Genomic DNA, 13,951 nt, shown 5'->3' on the forward strand with positions numbered 1-13,951 from the left:
CACCAGTGGGGTCACTGCTGATGGATTTAATGTCGTAGAACAAAACGTGATCCGTCTCTTCAATTCGTCTCAAACACAGACTTTATTTCCAGCTATTTTCCAAAATCCTATGGAGAAATTGTATTGCTTTTTATCGAAGGAACCGGACGTGGTAAAAATGCTAACTTACTTCCGGGTTTTAGGACACCTCACTTTACTGACTTGTTGTGAAAAGTAATTTACAATTCTACCCGTGGTATACGCTCAGTATATCACGGCTAAGAACCAATCAGATTGCTTGATTTGACTTGTCCGTTTTATAAATATATATATATAACTACTACCCTTTAAAGCATGTTAGAATGCAGTTTGCAAACCCTATGGATCCATTCTGGTGATGTCATTATCTTGTAACATATTTTGGAGTTAAAATGCTTTCCCCACTGGCTGCTGAACAAGTTTGGTAACTTCTAGTGGGATTTCCAAGAAAATAATCGGCAAGAGATTAACTTGTTGTGACTTAAAAGGACTCCAACTCCACAGCAGGGGACTTTGAGCTGTCTGAGTAGGTTGCTGAATATCTCAGGAATTACTTTTGGTAGGTAAGGGTTCTATATTGTCATGTTCTAATTTCCTAAAATGTTCACATTTGTACTTTTTGAAATCCTTTTATTTCTAATTCTATTTACTTTGTGTTCTTTTTTTTCCAAAATCTCACCTTCCCTCCAGATAAAATGAACATGAAGACTCCAAAAAGAGTTTACATTTGCCTTCCAAAGAAACACATGGCGGCTTTGGCTCAAACATATCAACTGGTAAACATGTTTTCTGAAAACATATTGAACATGAATACGTTTTAATTTTAATTTGCTGCAATATGCCATGAGGATAATGATTTCCTATTGTTTTACAGGACCACGGGGTGATTGTAAAAGACCTGATTCCCTACTTAAATGAAGGATATGTACGAGCTTACTTTAGAGAATGGGGCACCATGACAGCGTGTGAGGCATGGACATATGAAACAATTTTGTGACATAGTTGATGTATATTTTTAACTATGTTTTGGATATAGGACATTGTCACTTACTTTTACAACGACCCTTCACCTGTTTGATTTAATCCAAGGTTAAGAAGAACCCAAACTTGGGGGAAAAAAATGCAATGGCCTATGTGAGGTTTTCTACAGAGGATGAAGCAGACAGAGCAGAATGGGCTGGACCTCACTACATTGGAGGCGATGTCGAAGTCAGGCGTGTTGTCAGTCCAAAGGTGAGTCTTTTGTCTCTGTTGGAGAAGAGCTGGTCTCATGCCTGATTTTATTACGGACATAAAGAAATCTTATAGAAAGACGACTTGATGAGCAATATTTGATTTATAAAGTGAAGATTTGCTGACTGAGTCCTCATTGGCCAACTATAAAAATCTATCTTTCAGATGGACGAGGATTCAGAGAAGGAGGCTGCCTTAGCTGTTGCTCTCCCTCGACCACGGCGATCAATGGGCTTGGGCTACATCCTGGAAGATGCTCAGTGGTTAGATGACAAGATGGAGTAAAACCTATACAATGCAACTTGTAGGACGAACGTTTTTTTATTGTTTAACTGTCTGTAGCCTTCTGTGCCTGAAGTTAGATAACAAAAGAAAATCATCACAAGGATAGCATATACTCAGCTACATACAAACACATATACTGCACCTATTTGATTTTTTATTTTTTATTCTGAGTTGCTCTGATACATACTGCTTTGATTCTATGTTGTGTCTTATGATAACTATAGACCGTGGGTGATAATAGTTGTATTCAATTCTCTGTTTCATGTTTGTCAAGGGTGTATGCATTGTTCAAATATAGCTTGAATATTATCTCCCTTTGTAAAGAGACTGTTAATGAATGCATTATGATTAGTAATTAATCAATTATATTTCTCTGCAAAACACAGTTAAAAGTTACGCTAATGGTTGATTAACATTGTTGCGCTTGAATAAATGTGTTTTACAGTTTAAGTTTTGTCTTTTTCTTGTATTACAGATAATATTAAATACTAATGACTATTGAACAAATATAACTTGTATAATAACTAATCTTTTATATATTTATTATAATGTAGAACCATTTATAAAAAAATAATAATATATGCATATGTGTATATATATGTATATATATATATGTATGTATGAAAAGCTATCATACAATCCAAACTAAGCTTAAATTAAATATAATATAAATATAAAATAATATAAAAATATTACATTTCGTTTACGGTCTACGGAGGGCGGGGTAAATGACGTCAGAGATTAATGACCAATCCCTACGCAGAGCGCCAAGTTTCTCACAGCGGAGTAAACATGGCGGCGAAGAACGAAGACATTGGATTCAAAAAGGTAGAAGAATATGTTTAGACAATGGCTGTTTTAACCTGCTGGGGTTAAATAATAACGAATATTGCTTTTAACTTGCCGCATCTGTTTGATTTAATTAAGCATTCAGGCTGACCCTGTGCACGGAGCTCATACATTGTTTCTGTATTATTATACAGACGATTACACTTTAGTCCTTGCTAAAATAATATTCAGTTAGTTAAATGTATGCCGAATGGGAAAGCGGTTCAAAGTTATATAAAATTATCGTATCTGTTGTCAATATTCAGGGATGGCACTGTGTTAGGTGTATTATCCCATTAAAATGCCGTTTTTTTCAAAGGTAGTTTGGCATGAGGAAGAACGCAGCAGCAAGTTGTACGATTATATATTTTCTCTGTTTGTTTTTCAGATAACCAAGTAGGACATTTAAAAAATGTATGCCTGGTTTGTGTTAATGACAGTGCGCACTTTACTTAGTATTAATCTTATTTGTAAACATAGATTATCATAATTTAAAGATTCACAATCAGAAATCCTTTATCAGTCCCACACATAGACTGTATATAAAGGTCCCACTGTACAGCGGGGACATTCACACAAGGGGGTTTAAAGGGCTGTATGAACATCTTTAGGTTTAAGAAAAGGTATAAAGAAAGAATAATTAGACAATGTGAAGATGTCAGGTAACCTGTTTTGCTGATTGTCGATTGTTGTGTTGACTTTTGATTGTGATTTTGGTTTCACGTTACTGTAAGTTTTTGTAAGCAGCTGTGATAAAATAAGGGGCAGGTAAAATACAAATTTCTTCTCCCTCCTCCTTTACATCAGGGGCTATAGAAACTGCCTAAAGTGTACATGTTTTATAATAATTGCCATGAGTGGAATAAACGAATAAACAATCTCGAAAGACAAGTATTTTTGGCAATTTACTCCCTTCTCTTGTCCGTCACATGCACAATGTTCTCTATTCTCCTCATTTACAGGACACAGTAAGCAAACTCTTGTCAAGCTTCTTTAAGGAGGAGAAAACCAGACGTGAGTTGGATATAATGTCTTGATATAACATATCCAAAAACTTTTATTATTGACTTGACAACTCAAAAACCCTCCCTCTCTTACAGTGAGTGGGGATGCTGCGCTGCTCGTGGCAGAGATGCTCAGAATATTTGTCCGAGGTAAGAAGTTTTGTTGGGTACATTTGTGCACAGGTTGTGTTATGATGAAGCCTTGAATGTGGTATCTCTTTCCAGAGGCTGCTGTGAGATCACAGAAACAAGCTGCTTCTGAGGACTGTGACCAAGTGGACATCGAGCACTTTGAAAAGATCCTGCCTCAGCTGGTGAGTAAATTGTGGTTCAAGAGCTATACATTATAATCATAAACTGCTGCAGTGTGCCGTGTAATGTTTTTGTTTATTAGACCAGCAGGGCATTTTATATTATTTTTCTTATTTGGACGTACTGAATTCTGAATCATTTCTTTGACAAACCAAGGTCTTTCAAATGATACGGTATGATTACATCTAATTATAAGAATAAATATAGGCCCTACCTACATTTGTATTAGTGATGAATCATTTCTTTAAATGTATTTGTCATTCCAAAAGCCAATATAGCATAAACAGAAAGCAAAAAATCTCCGTATTTTAGAGGTTTGTAACATTCAGTTATTTTTGCCATAAAACATTCTTTATGCATTAAAATTATCAAAATTGTTGGAGATATTTGTTTGTCTATTGATCTGTCTTTACAGATTTAAAGAGAAGTTAAATAAATGTTTCTGAAATACTGTGCAAAACCAGCTCAAACTGCTAGTAGTTGATTGTAGCAGCTGATGGTCATATACAATTCTACTCAAAATTGGAAATTGGACATATAGCTTCAATGCACAGCTTAATCTCTGTCTCTTTTCCAACACAGCTGATGGACTTCTAGCACGGTGATGCCACAAGATGGAGCCAGAGTGTTGCCTGCTTGTTCCTGTTTAAATCCAACAACTTCAATTCAACATGTTTATTTTTCTTTGTACGACTGCAATTTCATAATCACTCAAATCTGAGATTACATCAAGATTTTCGTTCTATATGTATTTGAGTCGAGTGATTTTACATAGAAAGCAGCGTGTACTGTGCACACCCTTTCATGCCACCACCAATAAGGCCCACCTGTGCTCCTCTGCAACAACAGGTGCTTCCAGCATGCTCCATAGTGCCCTTCATCAAAGCCTCCTGGAGCAGTTGGAAGCAATTAGAGTAATAAGGGGAGCAGCCAGTCCCTTAGATGATGACAAGTGCCAGGAAAAAAGGAGTACCCCCTCCGGCCACTTTGAAGTTCCCTTTTGCTGTCCTGCGATGTTTAGTTAGAGGTGGGGGGAAGGGCAAAGGGGACCTCTGGCACAGGGGGAAAGTTGAATGGGAGTGTGCGTGCACGAATGTGTGCGTGCTAGCTAAACATGGCCAGAGACCACACGCATAGATATTCTGTTTGAAAGGAAACATAACAAAACACATTGGAACATGGTCCAAGAGGAGCAGGGTGTAATTCTGAAGGTAAATAAACAAAGAGGCGAGTAGTAGAGGTGCTTTCTCTCCTTTCACCACAGCAGAGGGGGGAGTCAGGCCTACAAGGGAGAGGGTAATGTGGGCTTTTCTAACCCAAGGGCCTCAGATGGTTTTCCACCCGTGGTGTATTTGACCAACATGTCTCCACTATGAGTCAGCATAGCTGTACAACACCTCACACTATTTATTTGTGTGTCTCTTGAGTGAGTCACTACGCTTACAAACATGGCTCACATACAGCTGGAAGCAACTCCGGCTAAATTCAAGAGTCCAGGCTCCGATAGGTGCTCAAGGACACAGCACCTGGAGTTTGACCCAGCACCTTTTTTAGTAGGGCCCAGACTGGATTTGTGTTTCCCAGGAGAAACTTCCACAGCAGGCCTTCATGAAGGTGTGTTAGGCCGAGTTAAGTTTATTTTAATGATGCCATGAGCGCAAAAAAAACAGTAAAGAAATAATTTGTTGGGTTTATAACTAGTCATTCACAGCGGCAGGTACAGTTTGGTGCAATATACAAATGCAGATCCACCGCTTTGACAACACGCTAACCCAGATGACTATTTATTATGAAGTATGACACCAAATGATCTTACTGGAACTGCATTTCCACTTAACCACAGTAAGCAATACGTGTAAAAGATGTGTCTCGCTATAAAGCCTTTCTGGAGCATTTTAGAGATGAAATATAAATATCAATCCTTGTAGATTAAATAAAAACAGTGATTCTGTTGGATCTACGGCTCGGAAAAACATCTATTTCATTTTGATTTCCTGATATGAGAATAAATATCCTCTTACATTTGGATATATTCATAAAGCATAGTAAATGGATGTAATTTTCAGATTTTTCTAGACTGTTATTTGCTTTTACCAACTCAGCCATTATATCCACATAACTAATGACTATGAAAAACGTAATCATTTGAATATTTTGTGAAAGCACCAACAGTAAACCTTCCAATATTGTTGCAATATTAAAATTGAAGTATTTGATGAGAAATATGACTTTGAATTTTCTCCATATTACCCAGTTGGATCCGTCATCTCTCTTATCCACAATACAGGTTGTTGGAACGTCTTAGTCTTGGTAAATTAAGGGCACTACTGTGCAACTCTTCTCCTTATGCATGTTAGTGGAACAAATTACAACTGAAAGCAGTATTATTAAACATACGAAAGCAGTTAGGACAAGAATGGGGAGGGGCATTGAAGAGAGTAATGAGTTAAAGCTTTTTCTTGATCATACATTAAAGGCAGGGAGTGTCGACAGCCAGTCCAGACGCTTTGGAGAAGCTCTGGAGTGAGAAGCGTTTCCCAGGAGAAGCACACTGATCTGTCTCCACCCTTCTGGCTTTTCTTTGGACAGCACTGCGCCTGGGACAATGAGGATATCACTTGAAGATATCTGCCTTATTGTAGCCAATAATATCAATACTGCTTTTATAGAAGCATCATTGACTGGCAGGATTATTCTTGATGATAAACTAAAAACAAAGGCATGTTCCGGTTCTGGGAGGACTTGTCATATGTACTGTAGGTTTTTAATCCATGAAAAAAAAAATGCAATTGGATGTAGTTGCAGTAATCAAGGTTAAGGGTGATGCTTGTCTGGGGTGGAGTCGGCTGCATCTGTTCTTGAGAGTCCTTTAAGTGTCAAATGTCAGATTTCACTCCTTAATTCCCGACTCATTCGTCTGTGGTTCTTGTTTTCTATTAGAGTGACACAGCTTCTCCCAAATATCTAACTTTCTGCCATGTAAAGGCTCCTATCTTTTCTGGCCCAAACTCAAGTCCTGTTTATGTTGAGTGATCACAATGGCTGTAAAAACATGCACATGAGCTACATTTAGGATCGAAGGCTTATGCTATAAAAGTCAGGGAAATAAAAACAAGATATTCTGTCACGCAAGCAAGAATAATTAAATGAAACACAGGATATGACATGAAATCTCCAACTGACGATACAGGCGTCATCTGCCATTTGTGTAATTTCTACCCCAAACAAATCAATTACATTTGTTTTTGAGTATTTCTATAATAAATATCTGATGGCATGCATCTGTTCTCAGAAGTTTGTGTGCATGTATGTGCTCGCATGCACGTTGTGCTTGATCTAGGGCTGTGATGCATTAGAGACAAGAGGCCCTTGTGGCCCCTGGAGCTTTCTAACCATGGAGGAATGCTGCAGGGGACACAGAGCTAGTGAATTCCTCTTAAATGCTCCACATGCAACTCACGCACACATGAAAAGTAACAAACATTTACGGCGCTGTCAGAAAAACAACAAAACATGGTCGTGTTTGGTGTGCGTGATGTTTTTTTTTTACAGAAAGCTTGCGTGATTGGAGAGGATGCAAATACAGAGTCAGCATGTTGACTGTATACACTGCTGTGACATGAGGGTTTCCTGGAGGCCCCGGTCTCTCTGAGGGGCCTGGGGTCCTAAGGCTAAGCTTTGTTAAGGAGCCACGGGGCCCACACCGGGGATGATTAGAACATACCTGGCAGTTTGAGCCACTTGGGCGCTCTGCTAGGATCACTGCTAACTGGTTGTGGCGCTTGGCTGTTAGTCTGAGGCTGGAGATGGTCTGCTGCTGTGCTCCGTGTATCGGCCGGGCCTTTGGTAGCTGCAGGGGGCGGAAAGGATTCTTCCGGAACCAGTGAGGTGTATGATAAGGTCAGAGACCTTGGCATGCAGCTGAAGAGGGAAGAGGGGGCGAGAGAGATGTACAATTAGGCCCGCAGCTGGGTTATTTCTGGAACTACCTTAACTACATTACCCTCCTCTTCCACCCCAAGTCTGTCTCTACCTCCCTCCTCCGTGTGGTGGCCATGGTCAGGGCATAGGCGATAACAACCGAGTAATCCCCTTACGTAACACTGCACAAATTGAACGAAACAAGACAATTCAATTAATTTCGGGAGCGTCTAAAAATAAAGAAGCAGTTTGTTCAAGGTGACGTGTGTGTGAGGGGAGGTGGACCTCAAATGAGCCGCCAAGACCCGACTGAACAGGAGGTCAGCGAAGCACTCTATTTTTAGGTCCCATTAAAAGCAGTGGTATAAAATTAGTCCTGCACTGACCCTCACAAGATCTGTCAGTCACGGTTAGAGAAGCTGTGAACATGGAGGTCACGCACTTAGAACGATGAAAGGGCCGATGTTTGGTGATATTTAAAAAGGAGCAAGTAATGACCAAAATCTCTTTAGCTGTGGCAGGTGGCACAGTGTGAGGTTGGCTTTTGTTAGACTAGGTTTAAGACTTCATCAGCAGAGATTTGAAGCCCTTGGCAACTGGCTAATATTAACTGCAATAACACAAAACATATTGTTTGGACAAAATTGGTGAAAAAGGGCAAACTACAACTACATTTTGATGTCAAATTTGAAGTATTGAGGTCAAGCTTGTTTTTCGCTTCTGCACAGCTTTGCATTTGATCGTCTCTTTCTGTGTTTGTTGTTGATTAACACAAATTTCAAGGTGCCAGAGTAAACACGAGTTAAGAGTATTGGGTGAAAACAGGTCTGTCTTCCAAGTGTTCTCCACAAGGCCGGCATGTTGACTGTCTGTCCTCACAGTGGTCGGGGGCACCGGAACTCTAAATTAGCCCTGGTGAGTCAACAGGACAGCTTTCATGTAGACAAGGGCTCATGTCAGATTGAAGGAGAGGTCAGGATGTAGGGGTCAGAGGTCAGGATGCAGTGTTGGTCTTCGTCTTTAACAGCTTCCTGTCTGCTGTGTAGTGCAAATCTCAACGGTAATCCCTTGTGATACAGGTTCAAAGTAAAGGGATTGGCTCACACTCTGCTACAGGTATGGGACTCGTCACTCCACTTGTACTAGGTCGGCTCACAACTTTGATCCAGACCAAAATATCTCTTCAACTAAGGGATGGATTAGCATGGAATTTTGTACAGACATGTACGGTCACCAGAGGAGAAATCCTTTCGACTTAGATAATCTTTTGACATTTCCTCTTGAACCACCATAAGATTGATATTTTGGGATTTTACTGACATATTTGGATATTGATGATACATTCTGGGTTGCTTATGTACATTTTGTACAAATATGAATGTTTCCTAAAGGGGTTAATCCTACCCTTGATTTCCCCCATGGCCACCATAAGGTTCACATTTAAAGTTTTGAGTGAGATGTCTCTAAAAGTATTGGATGGATTGCTAAGATATCTGGTACAAACGTTCATATTTGGAGAAACTTTAGTCCCTTCATTTTTTCAACTTGCCAATCACCAGGTCAAAAAAGATGGATCGATTAAATTCTCGCACTTCTATTGACAATTCTATCAGCGTCAGTAGTTAGAAATGTACTATGCTAGCATGCTAATGTACTGAATGTTTACATTGTAAACATTGTACCATGCTAAACATCAGGAGCAATCATTCAAATGTGCAATGCTTGCTTCGGTTCCAAGCAAGCAAGCAAAAACCACCAGATTCCGAGACAGTTTCATCCCACAGGCAATAAGACTGTTAAACACCTGAACTGTTGAAACAACATCCATAACATTCATCTGCTACTTAGTAATTATTTATCTATTTATCTAATATATCATTCTGCTTGCATATAGTCTTATTTCACTTTTTTAAACTATTTCAAAATTGTTTTACTTTTTAATATTTACTTGCACTATATTTTTCTGTTTATCTGTATTATTGTGTTGCACTGTTGGAGAAGCCTGTGACCTAAGATTTTCAAAGACACTACTCTGTTCGTATTACAAATAAAGAACCTTGAACCTTGAACCTTGAAAAGCTAGTTCCAACACTACGTGCTGGTAACTCGATCCAGTGGCTTTAATAACGTTATGCAGGAGGATAGCAAACATGATTGATCAGTTGATGCCGTTTTTTTGGTCCTCTACTCTAAAGAAATCAGCTTGAATTATGCAAGATCTTTAGCAGCGAACTCCACTAGTACGATTTATTTGACAGCGATTTACTTCAAACAAATCCTGAACCACAACCTTTGAGATTTCGAAGTCTGCCCTTTATAATTTATTTGATCTTTGACATGAATGTTTCATTTAAAAAAAAAAGAAAAAGAGTTGCACCGATGCTGCTTCTCACTCTCAGACTTTGAAGGAGCACCTGTTTCTACTGGAGGGAAGGTAAACCCTCACGGTCAATAGGAGACACGGCAGGGTGCCTCGCTGCAAGGTGTCTCTTATTCTGTAAGAGCCAATTTGGGTTCTTTGTTACTCTGGCATGAAAACAGGGCGACCAGCAGAGGTGATTTACCAGCTTGCCTTAACATAAAACTGGAAATAAACCAGAGCTGTTGGAAACCAATGGCCTGGAGGAGCAACACAGGGACAGAGTTAACGCAAAGCTTCACATCACACAGGAGAAGCTTGGATGATGTATGGTTACTGCTGTAGGGGACAGTTGGCTTTGGGACAATTTATAATAATCAAATACAGAAGAACAAGGTGCCGGCACAAGATGATCTCTGACCTTTCAAGACAAATACGTTATCCCTATAAACTCTCTCCCTTAAATGTTCTAATACTTGTTTCCAGACATAAAATGTAATCCCCTGTCCAAAAACAGCAAAGGAGCAGATCCACTCACAATGAGCCGTAATTTAAAAAACGCCTCTCCTGGAAAAACAACAATAAATTTGAAGTGGGCTTCAAAGGGGCCGCCGGTGCTCTTACTTTTCTGTACATAAAACAAATCACCGCTATGTTCTTAAAGCACTCAATCGTTCAGCCTATAACACAAAGAGAATGAGAGACATGAAGCAGGCAAAGAAAAGACAGACTCATTTGACTTATGACGTCTGACTATAGGGCTAAACCGTTCGACCATTTTATCTCCTAATATTGATCTTTAACTCTCACGTTATCTAAAGGTTTTCAGGTAGTCTTAATATGGTGACATTACCTTACAAAAGCAATGTTTTAACAGAGCTCCATGCTTCTCATCACGGTTTAAATCAATCACTTTAGGGTGTTAAATTACCCTGGGGGGAAGGATCCTAATTTGGGTTTAAAGCTAATCATCCGTTAAATATAAAAGCATCAGAATGACTCACAGGGTTGAAGCAGGACAGTCTACTGCGACCAGATATCCTGGGGGTGTTGTTGGATGTTGTATTGATACACTATCCTGGCTGAAAAGCTTCATCAGTGGGAGGGCAATATCCTGCATCCGGATTTGGTCAAAAGGCAAAGCCATGACATGTCTGAGCGCCCAGAGAGAAAAGGCCAGGTGTCCTCTAGTTCCACTTCCATTCTTCCCCCCCCCCCCACCCACTGATCCTGCTAACCAGGGAGCTATCACCCCTGGCACTGACACCACAATCGCTGAGCTGTGGAGCTGTGTGGGGGTGAGGACACTGATTTACAATTGGTACAGCAGAACACAGACTCAAATGTACAAAAGAAAAGTAATCATAAATAATACACACACAAAAAAAAGCTGCAGAGAAATACATAGGAGTAGTAGGATTGACAATTTGGCTGAAATATGTCTCTAAAGAGAGCTGCTGATTTTCTTTACTCTCTTTCCAAGAAAAATTCCATTCAACAGAGACAAGGTTCAGAGTAGTGGTGTCAAAGTTGTCAAATACAAAATTCCCTGAGCTGTGTGACGCACGTTTGTCAAAAACCCTAGCCATGCCACTACTTGTTGACTGATGTAATGTTTGTTTTTTAATTAAGTAATTCCTTATTTAGTCACCATAATGTCTAAATAGCACATTACATGAAAAGTATACAAATCAATCCTTTTGTTGCTAACTTTACCTGTAAAAACTGCTTGTGAGGAACAGCTGGATAAAATAATGGTTCGGTTTTTAATACAGGTGTTTCAGGCCGAATATCAAATACATTTCCATCCCACTGAGGTCATGGGAAAAGATTACACACAGGCTATTTTATGAATGGTTATCCCAGGGTGTTGAGCTGCTGACCCAGGTGGAGAAAGCACAGGAAGGACAGAACGTAACACCCACTTTGCTTTTGAGGTTAGGAAACTTTGTATATGCTGACAGCGGCCCTATCTCCTTCCTTTATCTTTCTTATTAGAAGAAATATTGTCACATGAGAAAAGGAAGGTCAGATACTCCGCAACAATGTAAAAACACCAGTCATCAGAGCTTTTTTTCTTCTTCATTGTATCTCAGACGCTGAGAGGGGAAGTGGAGTTTGTACATCCACAGCTGAGTAAACTACTTAAGTCTATATTATATGGCTGTAGACATGATTTTTAAAATGCACAAACCTCAAAATGTGGTAATGATAGAGATAGACAAACAAAGCCATGTTTGATTGCCAGACTTCCTTTGTTATTTCACTGTGTGTTTGAAGTCTTGAGAGAGTGAGTGAAATCCTAGCAAACTGTCTTCAGTTTCTGCACTTTCTCTGATTCAAAAGCTGATGATAAAATCTGCTGGACGGGATTCACAGAGGAGTTCGCTTTGACAAAACACTACGCGACTACCAAATACTGTAAAAGGCAGCCTGTGCCTTGACTTTCCCTGAAATCTCTTATTGTCCTCTCAAACCAGCTGTGTTAAACCTGTGTGCAATAAGATAAGCTGTGGCTCTATTTCCCGTGCTGCCTACAGTATACATATGGCCTAATCACTCTCTAGTGAAGCTAGTGCGACAGATGTTACAATTGCATCCATATTGATCGTTCACAGACTGTTTACACTGTCTTCATTCATCTGTGCTATGACCATTCCCAATTGGATCCATTTGCAACCCGAGTCTGGTGGTTTACACAGTGGAGCCCCTCCGGCATGTGGAGCCCATGCTCTTTACCCTCAGCTTGTTACGTGACTGCACACAAGCAAATAAATAAAAATGAAGATGTATGTCCACAAGTAATCCATAGAGAGCAGGCCTGGCCGGTATGTGATCCAAACAGACTCTGATCACTGTATATGTGGAGTGAGTTAAACAAGTGACACAGATTATTATGCTTTGATCCGTTAATTATAGTGGAAAACAACCTGGCTGCGATCAGTCTGTCGGCATTACCTGCATTTTCCACCTTGCAAACAACTAAAACTGTCCAAGACATAAATGAGGAGGTCCATTCTAGGAGTTTTAATTTAAGTGTGTATAGATCACAAACAGATCTCCAACAGTTCCTGAAAACATCCTTTGATATTGTCTTTACCTTTTTTGGCAACTCACGCCAAAGAAGAGAAAAGGTTGTGAACACGACTTTGACATATTGTCATGGTTAACAGTGAGTTTATATTGCAAAATTGTATGCACAAATGTGTTTATTTAAACCTCCGGCGGTTTTAGAGCAGCATTGTCATTCGTAAGGAGTTATGTTTCAGACTACCAATCCATTACTAGCTCTCTGCTAACTGCTGAGACTAATATCAGAATTTTAAGCTGCTACATTGTTGACTATGTTCACCAACTAGTTGCAAAATGTGTTGTCTGCTGTTTGGTATTTTTACAGATTTTTCCATTGAAAACAGCTGCCAGCTCAGGCTGAAAAAGGTGGGATGTAGAGAGATGAGATTGAACCAAAACAGTAAAGTAGGCGGCAAAAGGAGCTGCAGATTCAGATGAATCTTTGGGTTTATTCTAAAAAAACGTGTTTCTGTTGTTGTTCATGGATTTGTTTCACATTTTCTTGATACTCTATTATTGTAAAGATATTATACATATAGGCTTTGACACTGTTACTTTTCACATGGTGGATTAAAGGTTACACAGGGCGACCGAGCTTAAGTGTGGGTTTCCTCTATTAGCCAAGACAACTTTCAATGGATGTTCAGCTGTAATTTTATCATGCAAAGCTTTTGGGCTCCACAAACGCATTAATACCTGCACCTTGGTGATGCCTTTAATTGCAATTTAGCATTAAGCTGGCTGAAGGATAAAGCCCGGGCTGAGGGGATGTTGTCAGGTTTAATGAGGCCCTCGCTGAAAGAGGGCTGCTGTGTCGGCACCACCAAAGGCTGCTTCATGAATTCACCTCCAGTGGACCAGAGTGGTCCTGCGGGGATTTGATGGGCTGAGGGAGCACAGACCGTCCTTCCCCCACTGG

General features: G+C 39.8%; 2 protein-coding genes across 4 annotated transcripts in view; both read left to right on the plus strand.

The window, feature by feature from the left end:
• The window catches only part of hip1 (huntingtin interacting protein 1), a 68,450-nt gene that overhangs the window by 45,133 nt on the left and 9,366 nt on the right, over positions 1-13,951 (plus strand). The window lies entirely within an intron of this gene.
• Positions 2,269-5,903, plus strand: cenpx (centromere protein X). The gene is made up of 5 exons (XM_010770864.1): positions 2,269-2,364; positions 3,327-3,378; positions 3,465-3,518; positions 3,594-3,682; positions 4,263-5,903. The coding sequence occupies exons 1-5, from the start codon at positions 2,281-2,283 to the stop codon at positions 4,275-4,277; spliced, it is 294 nt and encodes a 97-aa protein (XP_010769166.1). The 5' UTR covers positions 2,269-2,280; the 3' UTR covers positions 4,278-5,903.

Source organism: Notothenia coriiceps, unplaced genomic scaffold, assembly GCF_000735185.1.
Source record: "Notothenia coriiceps isolate Sejong01 unplaced genomic scaffold, NC01 NC01_scaffold00009305, whole genome shotgun sequence".
NCBI lineage: Eukaryota > Metazoa > Chordata > Actinopteri > Perciformes > Nototheniidae > Notothenia > Notothenia coriiceps.

Bases quoted from the DNA above. Each gene is read 5' to 3' on its own strand.
- cenpx (XM_010770864.1), top strand. From the start codon at position 2,281: ATGACCAATCCCTACGCAGAGCGCCAAGTTTCTCACAGCGGAGTAAAC. The intron at 2,365-3,326 runs GTAGAAGAATAT...CCTCATTTACAG, and splicing joins AAGACATTGGATTCAAAAAG to GACACAGTAAGCAAACTCTT. The intron at 3,379-3,464 runs GTGAGTTGGATA...CCTCTCTTACAG, and splicing joins TAAGGAGGAGAAAACCAGAC to TGAGTGGGGATGCTGCGCTG.